This window comes from Lissotriton vulgaris, chromosome 3_2, assembly GCF_964263255.1.
Source record: "Lissotriton vulgaris chromosome 3_2, aLisVul1.2, whole genome shotgun sequence".
In the NCBI taxonomy this organism is placed as follows: Eukaryota; Metazoa; Chordata; class Amphibia; order Caudata; family Salamandridae; genus Lissotriton; species Lissotriton vulgaris.
The window spans coordinates 157,816,131-157,841,737 of NC_141690.1; the positions used below are offsets into that span (position 1 = coordinate 157,816,131).

General features: G+C 40.2%; 1 protein-coding gene across 5 annotated transcripts in view; it reads left to right on the top strand.

Moving 5' to 3' along the window:
• The window catches only part of SORCS2 (sortilin related VPS10 domain containing receptor 2), a 2,087,100-nt gene that overhangs the window by 837,724 nt on the left and 1,223,769 nt on the right, over window positions 1-25,607 (top strand). For all 5 annotated transcript variants that reach the window (XM_086964129.1, XM_086964126.1, XM_086964127.1 and 2 more), the window contains exon 3: window positions 6,568-6,667. In XM_086964129.1, coding sequence (XP_086820255.1) covers window positions 6,568-6,667 — 100 coding nt within the window. The remainder of the gene's footprint in view (window positions 1-6,567; window positions 6,668-25,607) is intronic.

Consider the following 25,607-nt stretch of genomic DNA (forward strand, 5'->3'; position numbering starts at 1 on the left):
TTCCCTCACTACCACTCACCAACAATACACCTCATCTCTCTATAGCACCTGTCTGACAAACATTTCATTTTTTTATAGCGCTACTCATAGTTTACTCACACTCAGTTCTGTGATGTGCATGGTACATCTTCTTTGTACCAGGCACTTTAACCTTCTGCACTGTGTGGGTGACAAGAGTTCCCATGTGACTGCACGGTGAGCAATGCAACAGTGTGAGAGTAGGGTAAAAGGAGTGACTGCAGGGTGAGTGAGGTGACCTTAGGAATTTGGGTTCGGCTGTAAGTGCAGAGTGGGATGAATTAGTGCATGGTTAGTGATGGCCTTGTTTGAGTGAGCTACAGATTGAGCAGCAAGGGGGGGACAGGTTAGTGAAGTGTCACATGAGTGCAGAGTGAGAAGTGTGCTCGTGTGACTGCAGGGTGGGGTACAGAGTGAACAATGCAAGCAAAGTTTTAGTGCAGAGTGATCACTGTGAGAGCAGGGTGACCGGGTGAATGTTGTGAGTGCATGGTGATCAATGGGAGTGCATTGTGATCACTGTGAGTACATTATGATCACTGTGAGTGCAGGGTGAGTGGGTGAATGTTGGGAGTGCATGGTGATCAGTGTGAGTGCATTGTGATCAGTGTGAGTGCATTGTGATCAGTGTGAGTGCATTGTGATCAGTGTGAGTGTATTATGATCACTGTGAGAGCAGGGTGAGCGGGTGAATGTTGTTAGTACATGGTGATCAGTGTGAGTGCATTGTGATCACTGTGAGTACATTATGATCACTGTGAGTGCAGGGTGAGTGGGTGAATGTTGTGAGGGCATTGTGATCAGTGTGAGTGCATTGTGATCAGTGTGAGTGCATTATGATCACTGTGAGTGCAAGGTAAGCGGGTGAATGGTGTGAGTGCATGGTGATTGGTGTGAGTGCATTGTGATCACTGTGAGTGCAGGGTGAGTGGGTGAATGTTGAGAGTGCATGGCAATCAGTGTGAGTGCACTGTGATCAGTGTGAGTGTATTGTGATCATTGAGTGCAGGGTGAGCGGGTGAATGGTGTGAGTGCATGGTGATCGGTGTGAGTGCATGGTGATCGGTGTGAGTGCATGGTGATCGGTGTGAGTGCATTGTGATCGCTGGAAGTGCAGGGTAAACGTGAAAGTGAAGGAGAGAATGAGAAGTGAGTAGTCTGAAAGCAGGGTGCATTCCCAGAAACTTGAAGCGTAGGGTTTCAGATATAAGTTAAACTATTGCTATAATGGCATTAATCAGGGTTTGAGGGTGGAGGAAATAAATAATGTGCTGATCCTGCAACAAACTTCCAGTCTAATGATTAGGGTTACCAGCTCATTATTTTGATGGCCCAGAAAAAAGCAGTCACCTACAGCTGTATTTTTTGCACTTATCTGTGAATATTTAGAACAGCAAATATAAATAGAAAGCACTTTTAATTGTATTCTAGGGATGCCTCAATGATCCATGACTAATAATTAAAGAGAATAAAGACAGAAAAGTCACATAACTAATTAATACATACTTTTTTATTTATAACTCAATTTAGTGTCAGAAGAGGTCTTTGCAGGCTCTTTAAACAACACACGGCAGACATGTTTCGTTTGGCAACCCAACTTTATATTTATTTTCATTAAATGCATTCTCACACTACAGCAGTAAGTGTAAAAATACAAATGGAAGGAATAGGCAGAGTGGGGCCCAGGGGGTACTGGAACCATAAAAAAGTAGGCTTTGGTAATCAGTTAACAAAGGCATGTAAATATGCTAATGGTCTTTAAAGTCCTGTGAAAAACTCGGGCCGGAGATGAGACTCCAGACACTGCCCAACCGAGGCCCCAGGAGCGCGAGCTGCACTGCAGCAGCCCGGGCTGAGACACAGGATGGGGGAGGAGGGGGCTGAAGCCCTGGATGCCAGGGTAGAAGTGACACTGTGAAGGCGTGACCCCCTTTGCATCGCTCCACGGCCCCCCTGGGGGTCGCGCCTCACAGTTTGAATACCCCTGGTCTAGAGTGACCGCACATCCCCAGCTCCTGTCACTCCCAAACCAGACAGTGAATACACAAACAGGCAGAGGAACACAGGGTGGTTAAACAAGAAAATGCCTACTTTCTAAAAGTTTAAGAACGAAAGGGGATAGGTCCATAAATAAATGGTGAGGGCTAGACCCTTTTTAGAAGTACAACACGTAATGCCCAGACACAATTACTTAAACAATTCCTTTAGAGGGTTAGAAAACAATTTATTATACCAACCCTCGACATAATTATTTCATGTCAATCAATTTTTACTTTTTGGATTTTCACAAATTAGCAACAGAAAACGGACTGTACACTTCAATATTTACACATCTATATATGCTTTGTACACACATAGAACTACACAATATTTACACAATAAATGAATTTTCTGCATCAAACATTACAAAAATTATAAAAACATCACAAACATCAATATCACAAACATTACAATCAACAAATGAGAGAAATCAAATTTTGGGGGAGTATAAGCAAATTAATGACTCATAAGCTAATGATTCCTGGACCAGCCGGTCCTAGTATCTTGGAGATGGTAGTTTGTTCCACCCAAAAAAAGAAGACTGCCGACGCGTTTCAAGACCAGGTGAAAAGTTACTGGTCTCTCATCAGGGCTGTTAAATCTTTGTATATACGAGATGCAAAGAGATTGTTTTACTCATCAAATTCATGGAAGCCTCTTAATTTTGATAGTGGGCTATAGCAAGTGATAAACTACATACCGAGCTTACAAATAAGCTCAGTATGTAGTTTATCACTTGCTATGCCCACTATCAAAATTAACCCTCTAAAAGAATTGTTTAAGTAATTGTGGTCTGGGCATTACGTGTTGTTGTACTTTCTAAAAGTGGCATTTTCAAACACCTAATTTAAAAACCACCTTTATTAAAGTATGTGTTATTAAATTCTGAGTTCAGAGAGCATAAACTCAATTTCTCCATCTTGTCCCAGTGGAAAGTTACATAATTAAAATATTACAGAGCAGGTCCAACGATAGCGTATGGGACAGACAGCCTTTCCACAATGTAAAACATAATACATAGTATTTCACTATCAGGACATGTAAAACACACCAGTACATATCCTAACTTTCACATATACTGTACTCTGCCCATGGTGGTACATTGGTCCTGCCCGAGGGGTGCCTTACATGTAAGCAAAAGGAACTTTAGGGCCTGGCAAGTGGGTGCATTGTCAAGATGAAATGTCAGTTTAAGACTGTGCACGCAGTCACTGCAGTGGCAGATCAGAGATACATTTGAAAGGCTACTGGTGTGAGTGGCACAATCAGTGCTGCAGGCCCACTCGTAGCATTTGATTTACAGGCTCTGGGCACACGCAGTCCACTTTAATAGGGACTTATCATGCCAAGCATGGATAACCAATCATAATCGCAATTTACACAGGGAGCACTTGCACTAAGACATTGATCAGCAGCGGCAACATGCCTGAAGCAAATAAGCCAGCAAAAGCAAGATACACTAAATAGTCAAAAATGCAAGAGGTAGAGGCAAAAAGTCAGGGGAAAACACACTAAGGATGCCACGTCATACGGTCTTGCATCATGCCTTGCTTTAATTATGTAGACTTCTGCTCTGTCACATTTGACCTTCATAAGTTGCCACTAACTTAATTACAGTTGATTGGGCTAGTGTTATATAAAGAAGAAAAAATCCCAATGTGAAGAGATTGGGCAGTGTTTTTCCAAGTGCCTATACACATATTTTAGTAGGGTGTTTATATAACATCTGAAACCTAAGGTCAGTGCTAAATTTAAATCTACCCATAAAGTATAAGAAAACAAAATCTTAGATACCTTTTCAAAATATACTTCTGAATGTCCAGGATGGAAGTAGTGTGGGTAGGAGATCATTTTTGTTAAAAAATATATTTTCAAATTGTCTTAAAATGAAACCTTTCCTAATTAATGTTGGATTAAATCAATTGAAATAGGCAGGGGAAAACGTGTGAAAAACTATAGCTGTACAATGCCTGGTTAAATGATAGTGATATAAAACAATCAACAGTCAAGTCACAAAATCCTTCTGCCTGTTTGATGTGTATGTGCTACCTGAAGAGTTTAAATATTCAAACATGGTTTAATAGTTATATTGCATTCCTTAGGGATTGCAGCTTTGAAGATTTTGGGCTCCTGTACATAAACTAGCCCATCTGCCAATGTGGGTGAGAAAATTGACAATATGGTGAAAAAGACAAAAGGAGTGGAACTACATAAACAAGTCCTTCTTAATTTGGGTGATTAATAATACAATCATTTGTTCGAATCAGCACCTATAACTGACATGATAACACACACTCTTCTACTGTACTAGTTAAGACATGACGCAGCTGACGGGAAGTGGGGCTTTCTATCACTTCCTCATAGCACTGGAGCAGTCTTTAAGGTAGATGGGGTCCTAAGACTACTCAAATCAAATCTAGTCTCTGCAGTACCCACTGGTGTGACCCCAAAATCTGTCACAATAGCTACTAATAAATGGCAGGTCCTAATTTGGGAGATTTTCATTTTAAAATGTAGTACAGCATATGTAAAAGCAAGGGAGTGTTTTATTACCTTATTCAATTAAACCACGTCGTTATGCATAATCTACTTGCCAGATTTGGACTTCTTGATTTTTGTCCAGTTTCTTTATAGTGGAAATTAGTAAATTACTAAATGAGCAACAGATTACAATACACTTTTTAGGCACAGTGAGATCAAGTGATTTGCCTAGAATCAGAGGATGTTGTACTGCAACTAGGATTCAAACTTGTTTCTCCAGTTCCAATGGTGATCTGATCTGGCTATTAGGCCACATCTCCTCTCCATATATGAATAAAAATATTTATAGAGAGAGCACTCCACCATGTCTGGCTTCTTGGTGCCAGCCATCAAAAAAGTCTAGAAAGGAGAGGCCAAGATCATTGAACACAAACATGCCTTCTGGTTTTATAGTTTTCATTTCGCTGATTGAACCACTGGAGTGGGAGTGGTTTTGATGGTACGTCTCAGAGACTACTCTCACCAAAGTCATTCCACTATGCTGTGGAACATGCCCAGAGCTCACAACCAACATATTTATGCAAAGTAGTAAAGCCAATATTAAACGTCAAGTTTCATAGTGCCATGGTTAAAACTTTCCACTGCCAATGACTAGCAGTGGAATGTGTGTGTTTGTGTATGCCCATCTCATTTAATTGCAGACCTTCTTCGGCTTGGTCTCTGCTTATGATTTACTTATAGCACTCACTACCTTACTAGAGCCTATTTCTAAGCACTCCTAATGTTTATGGTTAAGAGATTAAAAGCATAAGGAGACTGAAGCCTAAGATTGAAATTCATTACAATTCAATAAACAAGTTACTTCCTGTGTGCACTTGACTCACCAAAGGTACTCATGGCAAATACAGCATAACACAGTATTATCAAATCTATGACTCTTCTAGAAATTAAGGTCTTAGTGTACAGGGCATAATGGAATGGAACTCTCAGAATAACTCTGAACCACTGTCCACACCATGGATATGATTCACTTACCCTGTGTCCTCCTTACAGCTCTTCTCTCCAAACCCCATCCTGCTGGCATCAATGTGGACGTCTGTCATATATTTTTCGGTTCTGCAAAAATGTTTGTAAGTGCCCATGGTCTAGTCCAATTACGTTTTTAGTGCTGCCTTGAAGCTTGTGAAAGTTGCTATTTCTCTGCTATGAGAAGGGAGGAAACTCTAAAAAATGGGCCTCCAATGGAGAAGTTCTATGCATTTTGGTTTGCATTTGTATCTCTGTTTATTATTAATGTATGTTCATCTGAATAAGGAATCAAGAAGTTGGCTCCAAAAAGGCCAAAGTCAACTAAATGAATGCACCTGAATGTTGTTCTATTGTAGTCAATTTAAGACCATAGTTCGCTCTTGGCAGCCACTTGGTGGGTGGGATACATCGTCACAAAATTGGAATTGGAATTTGGCGGACATGATATCTGTCACGTTTTAATGGAGTAACCATGTCTGAATAGATCGGAATCAGGCCCTTAGAAACATTGTTTATGGATCCTTTCAGTCTGACCATGGTTGATTAAATACATGGATCGGGGAAATCACATGCACCAGAAGAAAAATATTTTCTATATGAAAATATAGTTTATTTATTTCAAATTTTCTTTACCATGAACTAGCCCCCAGGAGGATTAAAATACTTTTAACGTACAGCCCCCCCAAAGCCTTTGTTTTGCCAATAAGAAAAGTGATTACATTTTCAACACTCCAGACATAGTGAGAGGTTCATACCACAGTGCTCATCAGTTACTGACAAAAAGTAAATATTCAGGCACTTTGTTTTAAGTTGCTTTTGCCAATAGGTGATGTTTTAGGACTGCTACCTTACTTTGCGTTACAAAAATGCGAACCACTGAACTATACTGAAAACCTACTATTTAAAAACAGTAGTACTCCTATGGTCAGGAAAGTGTATGAACTCTAAAAGGAAAGGGTCCAGAATTTAAAGATTTTTTTTTCTCATTTTTTCTACCAGGTCAGCAGACTATGGCACTACTTATACAAAATTGAACTTGCAGCCTGGAATCAATACAGTCATCGGCAATTTCTATACCTGCCCGAATAACAAGAAGAAGGTAATCCTTAACTGATGACTATCTAACTATCAACTTTGCATGTCCCAATAAGTGTTTCTGATTATTTAATAGTTAATTTGCTTCAGAATCTGTGAATTTCTGAGTTTTTAGTTAGGATGTTGAAGTATGTCAATAACAGAGTAATACTTAGATTTCATTTCTCTGCTTATCAAGCATGGAAGAGGAATACCTGCGGGTACTTTGTAAGAGGGGTTATTTGATGTTAGAGACTTAGTGGTTGTTACATCGGTCTACCATCTCCAACTTTTTTGGTGTTTGTGTCGGTATTGGTTATTGTAATTTGACCACAAAACGTCATGCTTTATTACTTTATGTCTTGATTTCATGGTCTACTTCAATAGCCCATGATTATCCTTGTGCATGTGATTTGTGCCCTAACGTACATTTTGTTTTATGTTTGAATATGGATTCCTCTTCTGCTCTATTCATTCAGGTTTTTTTTCTTTTTTTGTTTATGTCTTCCCTTGTGTGTTGTGGTGGAGTGAGTAAGCTGGGAGAGGGATTTTACGCCAGAAAAATTGGCTATTCAGTTCTAGAATTTACTGGGGAAGTTAAAGTTCATAACCTTTCTGTTATATCTCATAATCCTAATATTTATTGTTCTTTTCTTAACTTTATATTATAAAGAATTACAAAAAAGAAGTATCATATTATAAAGAATTAAAAAAGAAGTATCATTATGAATCTCATAGCATTCCTGTCAGTGTTAGTCCGTGCAGAAAAGCCTATGTGTACTACAGAATAGATTTGCATGACATGATTTGAGGTGTGCGTTGCTCACTAACGCAACTATTAATTTACTTGCAATAATTTTGTTGGTTTCTGACAATTCTGGCAATTCCATTTGAGTTGTATTTTAAATGAATACATTTAGATTTTGAGTATCCATATACACATAGGAACGGTTACGGCCTGTGACTTTTATACAAAATGCCTTCAAAAAAGCTTCAATGATGAAAAAGTATGACTCAAACAATTAAAGTCAATAGGTCTGGCTTACATTTGAATGTGTGTATTCAATGGTTGCTTTGTTTCGGTAATAGACCTGTAACTCGTATTTCAGTTCATGCATTGCCCCATCTCTTGAGTCTTTTATGCATTCACATACTCCCCACTTACCAGTACCACACTAAGGAACGAACTCACCAATGAAGAGGCAGTATCAGTTTAAAACCAGGCCCATTGACTTAACCAATAGTCCCGGCTTTATGTTTCTACGTCGCTTTGACACTAACTTTGATATCTTTTTTGTAAACGTTTAGAAAGATTCTCTTGTTTGTGTGTTCACTAAAATATAGAGGATCTGTCGTATCTGAACTGTTCCTTTTCAGAATAGCTTATGATATAATATTGTTACAGAAATTAGATTATGGGAGTATGTCAGACCTTGTGAATGCAAATGCCCATGTGCAAACACTGTTCTTAAGTGGCTAAATTACAGTTTTACAATAACTATTGGTGACACATAAATGCATGTTTTAAGCATTAAAAGGTTTCAGCATGCTATATTTATATCACGTTATTGTTGCTTTCAGAAAACTCAGAAGTCTTAACAACAGGAAATAGTCCATTACTGCTTCTAATAGTGCAGATTGTTACATCTTGAGCAGTAAGAGTTGCTTCTTCTGAGCCTATTTGTACCTGATGATTTAAACTGCTTTGACATAGCAACTGCTGAGAGACTGATTAGAGATGCACTAAAACCAACAGGATGAAATCTGGATGTAATATTTGTCTTTTTCCCACTTCTGTTTTCAAAGCATGTGGGGAATACATTTTCTTTAATGTTAGCTATTTTTTTAGGGAAGGGGATACAATATGTGCTCACACTAATTTATAATATAGTTCAGTTGGTGCCTGACTGTGCCTGTAGCCAGTCCCTGTGGTTGTTAAGCTGTTATATCTTCATGACCAATAAACCTATCCTGGAACTACTTACAGTGGACCTGCTATCTTTACTATAATTCCTCAAGTAACATATGTATTTGAGACTTTGGAAAAATAATATTACTGACATTATTATGACCTTTTAATATAATATATCAGTAGGACAATGTGGAATTATATGGGTGCCATTTAGAGTGCTATTCATGGTTGAATGAGAGTGGGACAGTATTGCAAAGACTCCCCTCATGCATGGAACAAGCTTTTAATTGATTAGTAAAGAGAAGGGTGTGAATGCATTGATTGGGCATCAATAAAACATTTTAATTACAGTTTTTCATTTTTAACCTGGTCAAGGGGAGCTCTGAATAAAGTGAAGATATAAGCTATAACTCTAGGCATTTCTAACTTGGTCAGATCCCTGTTAATGTTATCCCACACTCCAAACGGAAGGTGAAGCCTACTAAAACACTTTTAGATGTACTGAGTGTGGAACAAAGCCCTATGATGAGGCCTGCAAAGAACAGAGGGTGAAGTCCATTTTTCCAAATGTGGGGGATCTTTGGTACTTTAATAGAAACCATACAAACACAAACACAACTACCAAGTTCTGAAACCCATCAAACCATATTTGGTGTATGTATTTCAATCCCTCTCTCCACATTTTGGGTGAATTTGACCAGATTATGATGTCCAGAATATCGACTACCAAAACATCATGAAGGTAAACATATATAGGATAAGCATAGATTTACTATTCTTATTTCCATATTTAGATAACTTGACGATTTCTATATTGTTAAAGGTCCTATCTACCCACAGAAGATGCAGTCACATGCGAGGCAGAGCTCGCCTTTAGTCATAAATTAATAAGCCCACCAGAAAGCAATGTGGGTCACCATCTGCAGGCAATTCTTTGTCCAGGTATCATAGAATTGCTGAGCACAGGAACATATTGAATAATAAACACCGACAACCAGGGTCCGGGCCCCTTTTTGCATTTTGAGAATCAACAATCCTAATATTGAAGCTCTGAAGCTGAAACCTACCACTGCATACTTGCTTTACTATTAATAATATTATTATTATTACTTTTGCTTGAGTCTTGCTGCCTCTAATGTGACTATGTCACATTGTTATGTGCTGTAGAAAGCTGGCTCTGTATTTGGTATACTGCCAAGTGGCTATACCTCGCACAGAGTCCGGAGTTTCTGCCAGAAATGTACAGGGTTCAGTTTACCTAAAGCGCTCCATTTGTGGTTGTGTCGGCGAGCAGCCTTTAGGCCTAACACAGAAGAGTGTAAACATTTATTGCATGCACATTGACAAATAAGGGACACACGACTCAAAAAGAAGTTCCACAACAATTTTATAAAAATAAGCTTAGTTTAAGTTTTATTTTTAGACCAAGAACTTTGCAAAGGGGTAAGTGTGTTTTTCAGGAAAAATACTTTAGCCTTTCAAAAGTTGACACTGCAATTTGCAAACAGTTCAATGGTAACCTATGGAGGAAAACAACATGAGGTTTCACAGGTAAGTACCAAACTTACAGTTCCAGTCTTCATGGGATTAGATCAGCAGAGGGCAAGGTTCACGTAAGCACAAAGTCTGCACCACCAGTGGCACAGGGGCATCCAGTTGCAGAAGTCAAATTCGAAGGTAGGCCCAATGCGGTTCAAGAGAGTCGGGGTCCTTGGAACAACACTGCTTGCTGAAAAGTAGATCAGTTGCAGGGGCCAAGCTTTGTGGGTTAGAGCAGGCACAGGGCCACAAGGCAATACCAACCAAAGAAGGGGGGCAAACCAGGGGCTGCCATCTGCGGGTTGAACTACAAAGGTGGCTGGCCTTTGAAGCTTTTCTCTTGAGCACTGTGCCCATCCTGAGGGAGGGGGGGTGAGACCTCTGCCAAGGATGTGCATTGTTTCTGGTCCCAGGAAGCAGAGGTTCTTGACCCAGGGGTCCAGAAACATGTCTGGTGGTGGCAGGCTGCCTACAGCCAGTCTGTGACTACACCAGAGTTGGTAGCGTTTTAGGAGGCCCTCTGAGTACATGCTTCAATAAATCCCACTCTGACATCAATGTGGGTTTATTGAGAGAAGTAGTTTGGTACCAAACACTCCTGGGTTCAGAAAAGCCATCATTGTGCTGGGAAACTCGAGTTATTGAGTTTTCTGTCCATGTACTCTCTATGGTTTTTCTGGCACTTACAATATCCAAAAATGGGCTTAAATATTGTAGGGGCATGTTTAATCAAGCAGATATGTCTACAACTGTGGTATGGAGGACCCTGCCTTCGGGCTGTGAGCCTGCTACAGGGGTGGCTTACCTATGCCTTATGCAGTGCTGGTTGGCATGGCAAACAGGCAATGTGCCATGTCGACTTTGTCATTCTGTCTGCACCAGGTCATGCATGCTGCAGTTCTAGTCTGCACGGCCTAGGTGAGTGGTCCCTATGGGACCCTCTTCAGTCCGAATGCTCTATGTACTCAGGTACCATTTACTAGGGACTTACAGGGGGCCTGAAGGGCCAATGTTGGAATAGTTTTAGGGAAGAAGCACTGGCACTTGGTACCTGATTGGCAGGTACCCTGTGCACTACAATCAAAACCACATTAAGTACTAGGCAAAAAGTGGGGCTAACCATGTCAAAAGAGGCACCTTCTCATATTAGCGCTACAAGTTGTCCCTCTTTCACAGACTTCATAGCGCTTTATAAACCAATTAAATACGTACATGGTGAGAGGTGCCTAGTACAAAGATATGATTGGATAATTGCTACCAGATCTTCATTACAAATGCCCAGCGAAATGGTTGCTTTGGAAGGTGTTATGATTTCCAAACTTATAAGAGAATTTATTGCAGGATGTTTCTGGCAAATACCGTCAAGGTGACCTCTGACCCAACTTGTTGACAGGTTGCTACTCATGCTTGTAATTTGGAAAAAAGAGAGGTATGGTATAAAATCTGCTAGCATTGTTTCAAACATTTAGCTAATATATTTCACTGCTTCCTCCCTGCCTTTACTTCAAACACAAGAAGAGAAATTGAAAGAGAGGCAAAACAACGACCCAGAATACTGCGACAGGCAGGACACTTCCCAGTGATGCTTCGGACAACGGCCAAGCAGTCTGACTGCATGCGTGCATGTGTGTGTTTCAGGAGCGGCTCGTGTCACGGAAAAGAGGCAGGCAGAGATGTCAGGGGGTGGATGGGAAATGACAGAGAAAAAAATAAATAATAATAATTTATCTGTCACCCACCAGCATAGCACTCTTCTGCTCCTCTCCACTGCAGGCTGGCACAGGCTCTCATACTGCCCTGCGGCCAATCCTGAAGCTGCTCTCATTCATGAGTGCTGTGAGTTTGTGCTCCCAGACAGACTGCTAGCCTGTGCCTGCGCTCCCCAACGTGGCAGTGCAGCTCGAGCTGGAGATAGCTTCAGTGTGCATAACAGTTTGGCCAGACAAACCGTCATGCACACTGATAGACGTGCCTACCACTCCCCCTCCATTACTGTCACCCCCCAGCCCCCCCACCCAATCAGCACAGAGTCTCTTACAAGAAAATTAAAACAATAACAAAAATAGTTTTTAACCGCTTCAGCGCGGTGTGAATTTTCACGCTGTGCTGAAGATTCGAAAACTGGCGTGGTCGTGACGGAACCGTTCCGTCACCAGCACAGCCCAACCGACGCTCGTGACGGAACCGTTCCATCACGAGCGTCGAAGGGGTTAACCCGTATTATCATTGTTTTATTTTTCACGTTTTTGAGAGTGCTAGCTGTTGGAGACGCTCCTCCATCATAGCGGAGGATGCGCCACTGCAGGTGTGTGTGTGCGCCTGCGCTATTACAGCTAGACACGGCTTGCATGCATGCAGGAGGCTCAGTTGCTTAACATACTTTGCCTGAGCAGGATGCAGCAAATATGGTGAGAGGTGAAAAAAGAATACAACATTGACACACTCTCCTCCTCAATTAGCAGAAGCCTTGTCTAGGGATGAGGAAAGGCAAATACGTTTAATTGAAACATTTGCATTAAAACCTGAGTTATATCAAATAAATGCATGCCTGCAAAATCACCAGCAAACTGTTAGTTGTGTGTTTTGCTTTTGTTTCAGGTTAGGGAACCCTGCAAGGGGGGGGAGCTTTGACTTAGAAAAAACAAAGTTGTGGTGACATAAATGGAACTGACAAAAGACATCTAAAGTTCAGTCAAGTCACTTCTATTAATAATCCACTTTTGGCTTTATATTGTATTCCCTTGGCGATACCATCATCCTGCTGATATTTTTACCTCCTCTACCATTGCACTTTAGTTATTTTGGGCGTTTCATTTTTTCCAATCAGATTTCACTATTAGACACTCAAAATAATTATTGACATTCGGTTTTGGGGTTTCAATGCAACCCTTTGCATTTAAACTGTGTTCAATATATGAGCTACACTCTGTGAAGAAATGTTTCATCAATCTGCTTTGGAAACTGAATAAGATTCGCATATTGCAGTAGTAAATGAGGAGTAATATGTCTCAATGACAATGTCAATAATATCGACCTACAAAAATATTAACTACAACTATACTGTCTTGATAAATACATATATATACATATACATATACATATATATATACACACACACATATGTATATATATATACGTTTGCAGTATTTCACTCGAAGCCTTCACCTGCTATTGGCAGGTGAAGTTACCTGTTATCGGCCCCTTCTGAATTAAAAGGCCACTTATAATGAGTAAAATAAAATATCCCTTGGGATCAAAACTCAAAATTACATTTCATTCATACATCCATACATTCACCTCTCACTTAGATAGTGCTACTCTATTGTCTTAGTACATATGTGGTACTTGGTTCCAAATACCCCTATCTTAGGACTTATAAAGGCGCCTGAACAGTGCAATATTACAGTCTGTACATTTATTGGTATCAAAATTTCATTAAAAATATTACAATAACATCAATGCATAAACAATACTATGACAGAAATAAATAAAATAAAATAAAAAACAGAAAGAAACACCAAATTCCGTGATTTTAGTCAATAATCATCGGTGTATCAATTCAAGGGAATCACATAATGTCCACAATCCAATTGATCAATTCTGGGACTTGGTTCCTTGAATTTGACATACTTAAGTTTTCCATGCTGTTGTAGAATTTCAATAAGCCTCAATTCCTATCGCTTGGGCTTAAAATTACATACCTATAGATTGTGTCCTGGATTGTGCAAAGGTACACTTTCACAGGTATTTCAACCCACGATATTTCTTGGGGATAGGCAGGTCCCCATGTACGGAGGATCCTGTAGTAAAAACATTTCATATGGTTGTTTTAAAATGATAAGGCATACATGGCCCCTATGAATATATCTTGACGTTTAATCTAAATATCATGCATGAGTTCAAGGGACAATCTTTAGAAGTTGAAACCCCTTCTGTCTGTCTAAGATTATGATCGAACCATCGTGTGCTGCATCTGATGGTATTTATAAAAACAACGTGATTATCAATCATAGATAAATCAATCATGATTATAAACCCGAGTCAGCCACGAAACGGTTTGTTGTTATATCCTCGTGCTGAACAATGAGCCCTGCTTTGTTAAGCAAACACAAGTAGCATACAACCGTTAAAAAATGCAACCCGTCTTCCTATATTTAAAGAGTAAACTATACCCCATTAAATATTATTGCTCGTGAATACCTGATGGAATGTGTGGCCGCGTAAATCCTGGAGTCTGTAAAAAGATTATTTCTGTAGTTGCGGCTAGTACGGTATTTATACTCACAAACAACCGCATTGGGTCTGATACGCTGCCGGTGTGTCAATCTAACTGCCGGCCTCTCACGTGGTCTCTTTTTTTTGGTCGAAGTTCTTCAACGTCATTATTGATCGCATGCAATGCTAACATAGCTAAAGTTCCTAGTCATGGGCCATGTTTTGGACTGTGCGCGGTAATTGGAGCTAAAGTTCCTTGTTTTTTAGCAAAGTGTGACAAACGCCCCCTTATTAAGGTTAAATCATCACAGTAACATTTATTGCGTTCCTTTGTGGGTGCCGAACGCATCCTGTATACCTTTCTTACTATATGCGTACCATCTCCTTAAATTTAGATTTTCTCCCCTTAGAGATATTTATTAAATGCATGATGCATGATCTCTTATTAAAGAAATATGTATAAGCCATGCCAATAGGGGGGATACGGATGTAGAAGCATACTGAAACGGGATGTTTTTATTGTGTATAGTGACATAATGTAAACTATGTCCAGTTCTCCACAAATTATGGCGTAAATGGGATGTCGATACACAAATCATGCTGCTATACACATCTGATATCGATGGATGCGAGGAGACCCTGAGGAATGTCGGCCGGACAACACCCCCAAGGACAAACCGAATCCACCAAAACCCCATGGCCTCGCATACCTATTTGGTTATTAAATTTCTCCTGGGAGGTATTATAATGAAAATTACTAAAATAACATGTTGATCCATATAGGTCATCATGTGATGCACCACTAAATGCAGTCTATGATGTACTTATTATTCTTTCCCACTCTTCTCTAGAGTTGAGTCCAGTGCGTACAGTGTCCAAAATGAATATGTACCATTGTTCACGTTTCTTCCGCTTGGTGATCATATCACCACCTCGTCTACTGCCTGTTATTCTCTCAATTATAAACCATCTTATTTCATCAAAATTGTGGCCTTCTACGTTGCAGTGTTCCGCTAGGGGGGGCGTTAGGTTTATTATTTATAATGGCAGATTTATGTTCTAACAAGCGAGTTTTAAACCCCGACCTGTTTCACCCACATAACCTTTTCTGCATGGACATATTAAAAGGTATATCAAGTTCTTGGTTCTGCAGTTATTCAGGTCTTTTGACCACATAGTGTAGTTATTGTATGTGAAGCTCTTTTCTTCTATACATAAACTACATATTCTACAATTACTGCATTTGTAGTTGCCTACCACTTTTTGGCCGATAAGGTCTAGTTGTTTTAATTTACCAGGTTCCCTGTATGTCTGAACTAAGTTATTCCTCAAATTATTGTTTCTGCAGAAGGCAAACATCGGACCGTTTAACTTTACTTGTTCATTGTCATTTAATATAGCCCAATTCGAGTTGAAGATATTTTTGACTTTGTTGCTCAGGCTAGAAAATTGACTTACAAACACAATTTTATCGGGTTCCTAGTTGTCAGATCGTTTGTTTTCAGGTTGTTCAAACATGCTGTCTCTATTATAAAACCTTGCTCTCTTAAAAGAGTGGTTAATAAGTTTCATGGGGTATCCCCTATCTTTTAGTTTGATTTTTAAGATTTTAGCATGTTTATAGAAGTCAGGGAGAGATGAACAGTTCCTCCGAAGTCGGAGGAACTGTCCAAAAGGAATGTTGTCTTTTTGTGCTCGAGGGTGGTAGCTGCTAAAATGCAGTGGTGTGTTCTTATCTTCTGGTTTAGAATATAATTCCACCTCGAGTTTACCATCAACTTGTTTGATGTTTAAATCCAAAAAGCTCACTGCTTCGCTGCTGTAATTGGCAGTGAATTTTAAATTCACATCCCCCATGTTTAACCATGCAAGGAAATCCAGCAGGGTGTTCTCAGGTCCGTCCCACAGGAACCAAACATCATTGATGAATCTGTGCCAATTTGACACGTTCTCAAAGAAGGGGGCTGCCTCGTTAAATAGAATGCACCTTTGAATATTGGTGATGATATATTGTTCCCATAGTATTCTCTATCATGTTAACAACAGACGGCAGTACAGGTCTAGATAGGATGTGATGTAACATCACGCATACGTTGGGTTTAGTTTGAGAATGTTATAGACATTAAAGAACCTGAAGTTTTTTTTTAAAAAAAGTTTGCAGATGTAAAGTGTTGGTATTCTGATTTATAAATGTATTGTTTTGTTTTGTTTAGATAATTTTATCGAATATTATTGGAAGTACGAGAGAGACAAATAATTGTGGTCTTGAAAAAGGTGTTTTTATGACATTACGCACCGAAACGCGTTGACGCACTTGTGACATACGTCAAATTCAAGGAACCAAGTCCCAGAATTGATCAATTGGATTGTGGACATTATGTGATTCCCTTGAATTGATACACCGATGATTATTGACAAAAATCACGGAATTTGGTGTTTCTTTCTGTTTTTTATTTTATTTTATTTATTTCTGTCATAGTATTGTTTATGCATTGATGTTATTGTAATATTTTTAATGGTTTTTAATGAAATTTTGATACCAATAAACGTACAGACTGTAATATTGCACTGTTCAGGGGCCTTTATAAGTCCTAAGATAGGGATATTTGGAACCAAGTACCACATATGTACTGAGACAATAGAGTAGCACTATCTAAGTGAGAGGTGAATGTATGGATGTATGAATGAAATGTATTTTTGAGTTTTGATCCCAAGGGATATTTTATTTTACTTAAGTATTTGGCACCCTGTCCCTTGGATTGCCGGGCCATTCCCTTTTATTTTCCACACTTATAATGAGTGCCATAACCAAAAGGAAATTCTGCAGCTGGGTTATCAGCATCACTGGGCGCAGTAGTTCTGCCCCTATTAACTTTATACTTATAAAGAGCACAATGCTTTGGCAATTCATCCCTTTAAGTCTTTTTCTTATGTAAGCACATTTTGTGGCAAAACCGATAACCAAGTTTTCATTGACAAACGCCTGTGAAAGTGCATGGCTTAGGAAATGAAATGCATGCTTTCAAAGTCACTGGCAAAGTTTTAGTTCTAGCATTCTTTCTGTTTGTAAGGGATCAGCAAATCAATCTGTGCTGCCAATGGCGCATTGACTTCAACAGCTCAAGTTCATTCAAGCTAAGAGGATCCGACAGAAGCTGTTCCTAGGTTCGGTCGGGTCACTTCACTGAATAATTCACTCTTGGTTTTGCAGTGTGGTCCCTTGGTACTCCTTATCTTGCTGAAGTTTTCATCTCCCTGTGTTACTCGACTGTCAGTTTCATTCTCGATACTGGCATTGTCTATAAATGCTAAATGTAATAAGATGGCACAACTTTATATACACGAAGCATTATTAGCATTTATTGCTTTTATTTTAGGTTATGTTATATATTCATTGAACCTTTCAGAGTGGCTTTTTTAATATTTACAATTATTATTCTTTATGGGAAAAGTGTAAATTTTCACAATAGAAAGAAAATCAACCAAGAAATGTTCCTTTTCAGATTGATATCTCTGCATTTGTAAAGGGGATGTATGCCAGAACATTGAATTTAAAAGTATTGTGCTGCAAAGGTTTTGGAGCCAGATATCTTCTACGAAAATATTCTGAAACAAATATATATGTATGTGTCCGTTTATGGCTAATCCTATGCTTAAAAACTGTGCTAGAAAAACAGACATTCGAGTTGAGCAGATTCAGAGTGTTGCTGGTGTTGTAGAGTGCTCTATGCAGGAGCTGCTCTCCACCTTATTGTGGCAACTACTTCTTTTTTGCATATATAAGCATATATATATATTATCAGTTTCCCAAAGCACAAACGTGTTTGTGCTGATGCACTCCACTCCAAAGAAGTCTCACCACTCCAGGATTGTGTTTGCGGAAAAGCGGGTTTATTCAACACATGGTTTCAGCATGGTGTATCAAATGATGGAAAAACACCCAACGCGTTTCGACGAAGAGCTCGTCTTGCCCACGTGTGCTTTGGGAAACTGATAATTTAAAGACAGGGCAACCTCCGACCCTGGGGTGCACCGCTGTCTTGGAGTCCCGGCAACCTCGGAGGAGGTGTGGAACTTGTATATATATATATATATATATACATATATATATATATATATGTATATATATATATATATATATATATATATATATATATATATATATAATATATATGTATATATATATATATATATATATATATATTCCAAAGCTGTTGCAGGAACCCTTTCAGGGAGCAGCCACACACGAAATGGATCCAAATCCTTGATTCCTCAGCTTGCTGTCAGGTTTTCAGCACTCGTGTCCTCACAGAAATGCTGCCAAACGCGTTTCGAGAGCACAGGCTCTCTTCGTCAGTGGCAAAGTTCATTAGCACTGAAGCTGCCCCATATGTAATGAGTCCCCGCCCCCTGGGCGTGTACAATCAGGGCGGCGTTTCTGGGATCTGTAGTCCTCTGTTCTAGGAAAGGGGCTTTTGCTTGAGGTAATGTTCGATAAAACCACAGTGAGTGTGAAAGTACATCTGTGTTGTCTGCCTGCCCTGCTTCTCAGCTGAAGACGGAGTGTGATGGGGCACCCCTGCAGAGCCCCAGCTCGTTTCGTGTCCATGGTTGTCTTCATGTGATGTCAACCTCGGTTCTGCCTGAAAGCAGCAGGCTGCATCCCCACGACCGGGACGGCGGTTACATCAAATCCAAAGCTGTTGCAGGAACCCTTTCAGGGAGCAGCCACACACGAAATGGATCCAAATCCTTGATTCCTCAGCTTGCTGTCAGGTTTTCAGCACTCGTGTCCTCACAGAAATGCTGCCAAACGCGTTTCGAGAGCACAGGCTCTCTTCGTCAGTGGCAAAATTCATTAGCACTAAAGCTGCCCCATATGTAATGAGTCCCCGCCCCCTGGGCGTGTACAATCAGGGCGGCGTTTCTGGGATCTGTAGTCCTCTGTTCTAGGAAAGGGGCTTTTGCTTGAGGTAATGTTCGATAAAACCACAGTGGGTGTGAAAGTACTCGCGGGAAACAGTTTGGGTTATTTGTTCAAGAACCAAACAGACACTGCTTAACAGACGCGTTTCGGTAGTAAACCTTCATCCATTTTTACCGAAGCGCCAAACTTGGACACAGTTAAACACAAGGTTAATGAAAAGCAAAAAGGGACTAGCGGAAATCAACCAGAACCTTAGAAAGATGAGCGCCATCTTTGAATGTCAAATACATCATGTAGTCAATGACTCAATAATGACAAACGAAAATAAAGCCCATAGATGGGCAAGTCTATATACAATAAATACGAAATAGACATGTTTCACTCAAAAATCAACATCTAGCCCTGGATGGGCATACGCTCCTAATCCTGTAGCTTGACCTGTGTCCAATAGTGACTAATAAAGATGAAAGACAAAAAGGGAGAGAGTACAGGAAGAAAAGGAGATGGAAAAAGCGGCAGGAAAGAAGAGAACAAGAAGAAAGGAGCAGAAGGTTAGAGAAGAGTACTGTTATATACATATTATACAATATTCTACAGTTTATCAAGGCATTAATTACAGTATGTACAAAAACTAATGGTCAGGGGTGACCACCCCCTAGTTCATAATTCATCAGACCATCACAACAAACTCTGTTAATCAGTATTAAGGAGCAGTAGGGTAGTTCATACTTATTCCCCCAGATGTATAGCCATTTCTTCACTACTATTCAGCCCTAGAGGGTGTTTCGTGTGCATGTCGATGATGTACCTCGACTCAAGCCTGCGAAGTCTCAGCAGTCTATCACCTCCTCTAGGGTTACTGGGAACATGATCCAGGCCAAAGTAGCTCAGTAGATCCCTGTTGCGTTGGGATTCATGGAAATTTTTCATTTCATTGCGATTGATTTAGAAGACTGTGGGACTTATTATGTTTACATAACTCACTACTAATTTTGCAGACCGTCTCCCACTTGGGTAGTGAAGGTCTATTCAGCACATTATTAGCACTGCCAGTAGACTGCAACTAATTGACATATTGTATTTGCCTCATGTTGTCATTTAATCAATGGTTTTATTGACTGTTGTGTTCTGCATAATCTTTTTTACTACTGACCGTGGCAGTATTTGTTTAATTTCTCCCACTTGGGCAACGTGTATGTGGCTCCCCTAGCCAACCTAGCAAGATCATTTGGGTTTACACCAGTGTCGTACGCTGACGACACCCAACTCCTCTTTCCCTATAAAGATCTGACACCTGCGATAAAAAAATCTTTCGCAGAGGGAATGAGAGCAATATCTGCTTGGATTTCAGCAAACTGTCTCCAATGCAATATAGGAAAAACGGAGGTCATGTTGTTTGGGCAAGCAATAACACACTGGACACCGGACTGGTGGCCCCTGGAATTAGGCCCCGTTCCTAGCCCTAAAAACACAGTGAGAAACCTAGGAGTGTTAATAGATCAAACACTTACCTACAAGGACCACGTAAACCAGGTGGCAAGCACCTGTTTCCGAGCCATCGGTATGCTAAGGAGAGTGTTTCCCTACCTGCCAGACTGCCATAGAAAAACACTAGTGCAGGCATTAATCATCAGCAGAGTGGATTACTGCAACGGCCTTCTTTTGGGAGCAAATGATGGGCAGCTAAAAAAACTGCAAGTAATCCAAAATACAGCAGCTAGGATAGTCCTCAACGCCCCCCCCAGGACTCCCTCCCTTCCCCTGCTGACCAAACTTCATTGGTTACCAGTGAGGAAACGAGTGCATTTTAAGACCTTATGCACAATTCACAAAAGTGTGATAGGCAAAGGCCCCAAATATCTGGCCAACATCTTCCTGCCTTATGCCCCTGGGCGAACCCTGCGCTCTGTGAACCAACAGCTTCTGCAGGTGCCCAGAATAAAAAAGGCCAGACAAGGAGGGCGAGCCCTGGCCCACCTTGGACCAAAGCTCTGGAACGCTCTGCCTCTTGAGATAAGGACACTGACCAATCATCTGACCTTTCGTAAGGTCTTGAAAACACATCTATTTCACATTAACTGATCTCTCTCTAAATGCACCATTCTCCTCTTCATTTAACATCTGAGGACTTACTCACTGGCAAAGCGCGGAGATACCCCTCCGGGGGTCTATTCTTGCGCTACAGAAGAATATAAAAAATAAATAAATAAAATAAAATAAAATATCAGTGCGATGTATGGTTTATTCCGATTATGGTGTGTTTATCAGGCACATTATCAATACTGCCAATAGACTGTAAATGTTGACAGCATGCACATGTCTTATCAATTTATACGTTGACATGCAGATGTGTAATGTCTTCTGTTTCGGCACATTATTATTTTTACCATGCCAAAATGGCCGCGATGTTTACTTTGTGCACATTGTCCTTTGTTTATGTTTACACAAGGGAGTGTTTGAAAACTTTATTTAATGGTTTATTTTTTTAACACTATTCACCCGTGACCAAGGCGAGTAATCGCTGAAACGCGTTGGGGGTTTAGTTCTATGAACTGTCTTTCCATGGTGGAATAAACTGAATACCCACGAACTGTGTTGGATGGTGTAATTTCATGGTGATTAATACTGGAATTTTCGAGTGCATTTCACGCTATGGCTTGAGCGTGTGGTGAAACGGAATACAGACAGGGAGCCTTTGACCCTGGCGGGCACCGCAGTCTGAGTGTCCCGGTTTCTCGAAGGAAGTGAACTGCATATATATATATATATATATATATATATATACACATATATATTTCTTTATGGGTAAAGTGATGTTATAGTTAACTACAACTCATGCCCTCACCAGGGTTTGCTAGTTTGCAACCCTGTTAATAATATAGAATAAATATAGCCTGTTCCTGCCATGGGGCCTCGTTTAGGGACTGGCGGTTGTGGGGCATCTGCCACAAAGTAGCGAAAGTCCCATTCACCAACCTTGCTGTTTACCAGCCCTATATAGAGGTGTAGAAACAGCAGGGTTTCCACACGTGGGTGCTCCACTGGCTCTGCCGGTTAAAACTGTTGCTCTGAAAGGCCACACACCACCGGGCCACTAGGTCACAAAGATGGCCACACTGCCATGTTTAGGACTGTTATTGAAATTATGTTGACTACCTTGACTCTCTATGTGTTTGTTAGCTGGAAAGCATTGGTGTTTATTATGAAAAATTGATTTTAAGAGACCATTCAGCAATGTAGTCCAGAAAAAAAATTAAAAGAGGTCTGTCATACCACATAGTGTGATAGCAGGAAGCAGGTAGCAGAAGCAAAAGAAAATCACAATAGTGCAACAAATCATCCACCAGCACCCTCATATGCCATTAGTATACATAATACTTCACATATTCCCATATGTTTGATATGGGCTCCTGACAATACTGAACCTGAAATTTTAGTAAACTGCTTTCTATCATAACCAAATGCTTTCACAGCATCAACACTACATAATGACTAATCCTAACAACACTAAATACTGACAAAACCTAACAATACTACATAATGACTAATCATGACAATACTACATACTGACTAATCTTCAGAAATGTTTGGCGATGATTGTATGAGTCCGAAATACACTCAGGTGTCATACAGAGTACTGATGTTCATACTAATGATCATAGTAGTGTTCACAGTCTCACAACAATACAATACGAAACCGGATAGCACACAACCACAACTACGCTTTGTACTATTAAAAGCTAACAAATATCAGAGCCAACATATATCACGGTCACCCCAAAATGAACACAGGAAACATTTGAATAAGAATTAACGCAATATTTAGTACATTACACCACTTTTGAAATGCAAAAGTTTAAAAATAATAAGTACACAAACCTTAAGTTACTGTTAGAAACTGCTAGAGGGTCATATTCTGAAAAGGAATCTGTGTTGCATTACTCTACATTACATATATGTACAAATACTCTCTTAAAAAACAATGGTTAAAGTGACATTAAAGATAGGTATTGTAATAATAAAAAAACTAATGCTTAAAAAACAAAAAAACACCAAATATAATTTACTAGCAGCCCGCCCCAGCGTTGCCTGGGGCAGAAAGGGGCTGGGGGCAGTACACCCGCTCCCGCCCCGACCCCCTCCCGCATCGACTCCCTCCCGCCCCGACTCACTTGCGCCCCCTCCCACCGAGACTCACTCGCGCGCCCCTCCCGCCCAGACTCACTCATGCCCCCCTCCCGCCCAGACTCACTCGCGCCCCCCTCCCGCCCAGACTCACTCGCGCGCCCCTCCCGCCCCAACATTTTCATTTGCTGCTGCCTCCTTCTTTCCTCCCCCTGCATCACAGTCTCACTTTCACTTTCCTTACCTGTTCCGCCGCTCCTCATTGCACAGCCGCTCGTCACTGCACCGCCCTCCTCCTTGTCGTCATCACGCACGTCGCGTCGCGGCCAGCGCTAGGTCCCAGCCGGCGCTACTTTCAGGGGACTACTTTGTTTACAAACGTAATTTTTTTAATTTACTTTTTTTTAAATTTATATAGCCTATGTCCATCTACACACCCTGACATTTTCATAGATGTATCGGGTGTGTAGATTGGCGCTGTGGTTCCCGAGTTTACCTGGCCAAAAGGTGCAAGTTCTCTCTTTATAATAGTAGTATAGACTAGGCTAACTATAACATGTAACCTCCCATATGTGCAGTGATATCCTTGGTGACATCAGTGACAACATCTCAAAATAACATCACTGAAGACATCACTAGCCCCATGCAATCAACCCTTTTCTGAAAACATAAGCACAGCGCAAGCCTATGGTATTCCACTTGTTCATAACTCTGATTAATGCACCTTTGGACCAAGCAGCGTGAAGCAAAAATATTGGCAATCTCTATTTTCAAAGCACATCGCGGAAGGAGATTATTCTGCTCTGCTCTCTTGCTCATATATTACATGGACTTTGGTGATGCTTGAATGAAGGTCAGCTTCTTTGATATCCTACACAACAGGTACATGTTGCACTCCCACCTATGATGAACTGGACTACACCTTGGTGAGAAAAATAAAACTGGTATTGACCAAAGCATAATCACTTCTGATTTAAAATCAGGGCGGAATCCAGTTGATAGAAGTTCACATTTTTGTACTCACTAGCAATCTTACATGATATGTCCAAGATTGACATAATGACAACCCACTGCATGAAATGAAATGGATAGCTCTTGGGCCTTCCCTCCTGCTGTGGTGGATGTCTGCTTCAGTTCCTAAACTAAATGACTAAATATTCGAACTGATGGCCTTTACATCTTATTAACAAGTTACATACAAATTACTGGACAAACTCCATACTTATTTGTTTAATCTTTTATTTTGCCTGGGCTGTTTTAAGACCACTGTAGCATTTTCTTTTTGATTTACGGATTTGTTCTTTCATGTCCTAAATGTAGAAGAACTTGATCATGATACAGAACAAAATACTGTCCATTAGGGCCGGCCTTCTCTTCACCTGTCTGGTGTGCAGCCTAGAGTCGAGAGACATTTTGACAGTTTCACATTTTTACTGATGCTTATGTGAAAATTAAGCATTTAGGTAGAGATTGGATCTGTGATGTTGTTGGCACTTCTCGAATAGGTTGCCCCCTCACAATCTAAGACAGTTCTAGAATATCCACAGAAGAAGGGTCCTCAATTATGTAGGGTTTGTGCAGCCTCCAGCAGGACCATAATAATAAAAGTTATGACTGTAATTGTGGGTGGTACCAGCAGAGTATATCATTGAGGATATTACAACTTTGTGTAAGAGAAGCAGTTACCCCTAACAGTATGTCACTTCCCAATATGTGCAGTTGTATTTCCCAGTTACTACAAAAAGATACTTAGTCATTAAAAATAATCTGATACGATTAAAAGTTGCGTTGTCTAGTACACTAATTGCATTTCACCAATTGGACAGTTATTGAGAGAAGGTTCTTTCATGAAAAATAGTGCCTGTCATCACAATCTGTGGCTCACCCAGAGCTAAGGTCAGGTAGAGACCTGATATTCAGTGAGCAGTTCATCCAATTTAAGAAAAGTCTCATCCATTTTATACGTCATTTTCATATCCCTTAATTGTTTTTGCTTTATAAAATATGGTAGAAGATACCTTGTCATTATCCCACACATCTTGTTCCCTACACAAAGTGCTGGTACTCTCCCATAAAAAAAGCATTAAATCCCCGCTAGTAAGTTATGCTACTCTCCTTTTCATGCTAAAAGATTGCTGGTTTCTTGGTAACTCATGAAACCTGCCCATTTAACACTGTTGACAATGTGTATATGCTACCCAGATGCGGTCTCCATTTGAAAACTAAAGTTAGGACCCAGTTTCCATA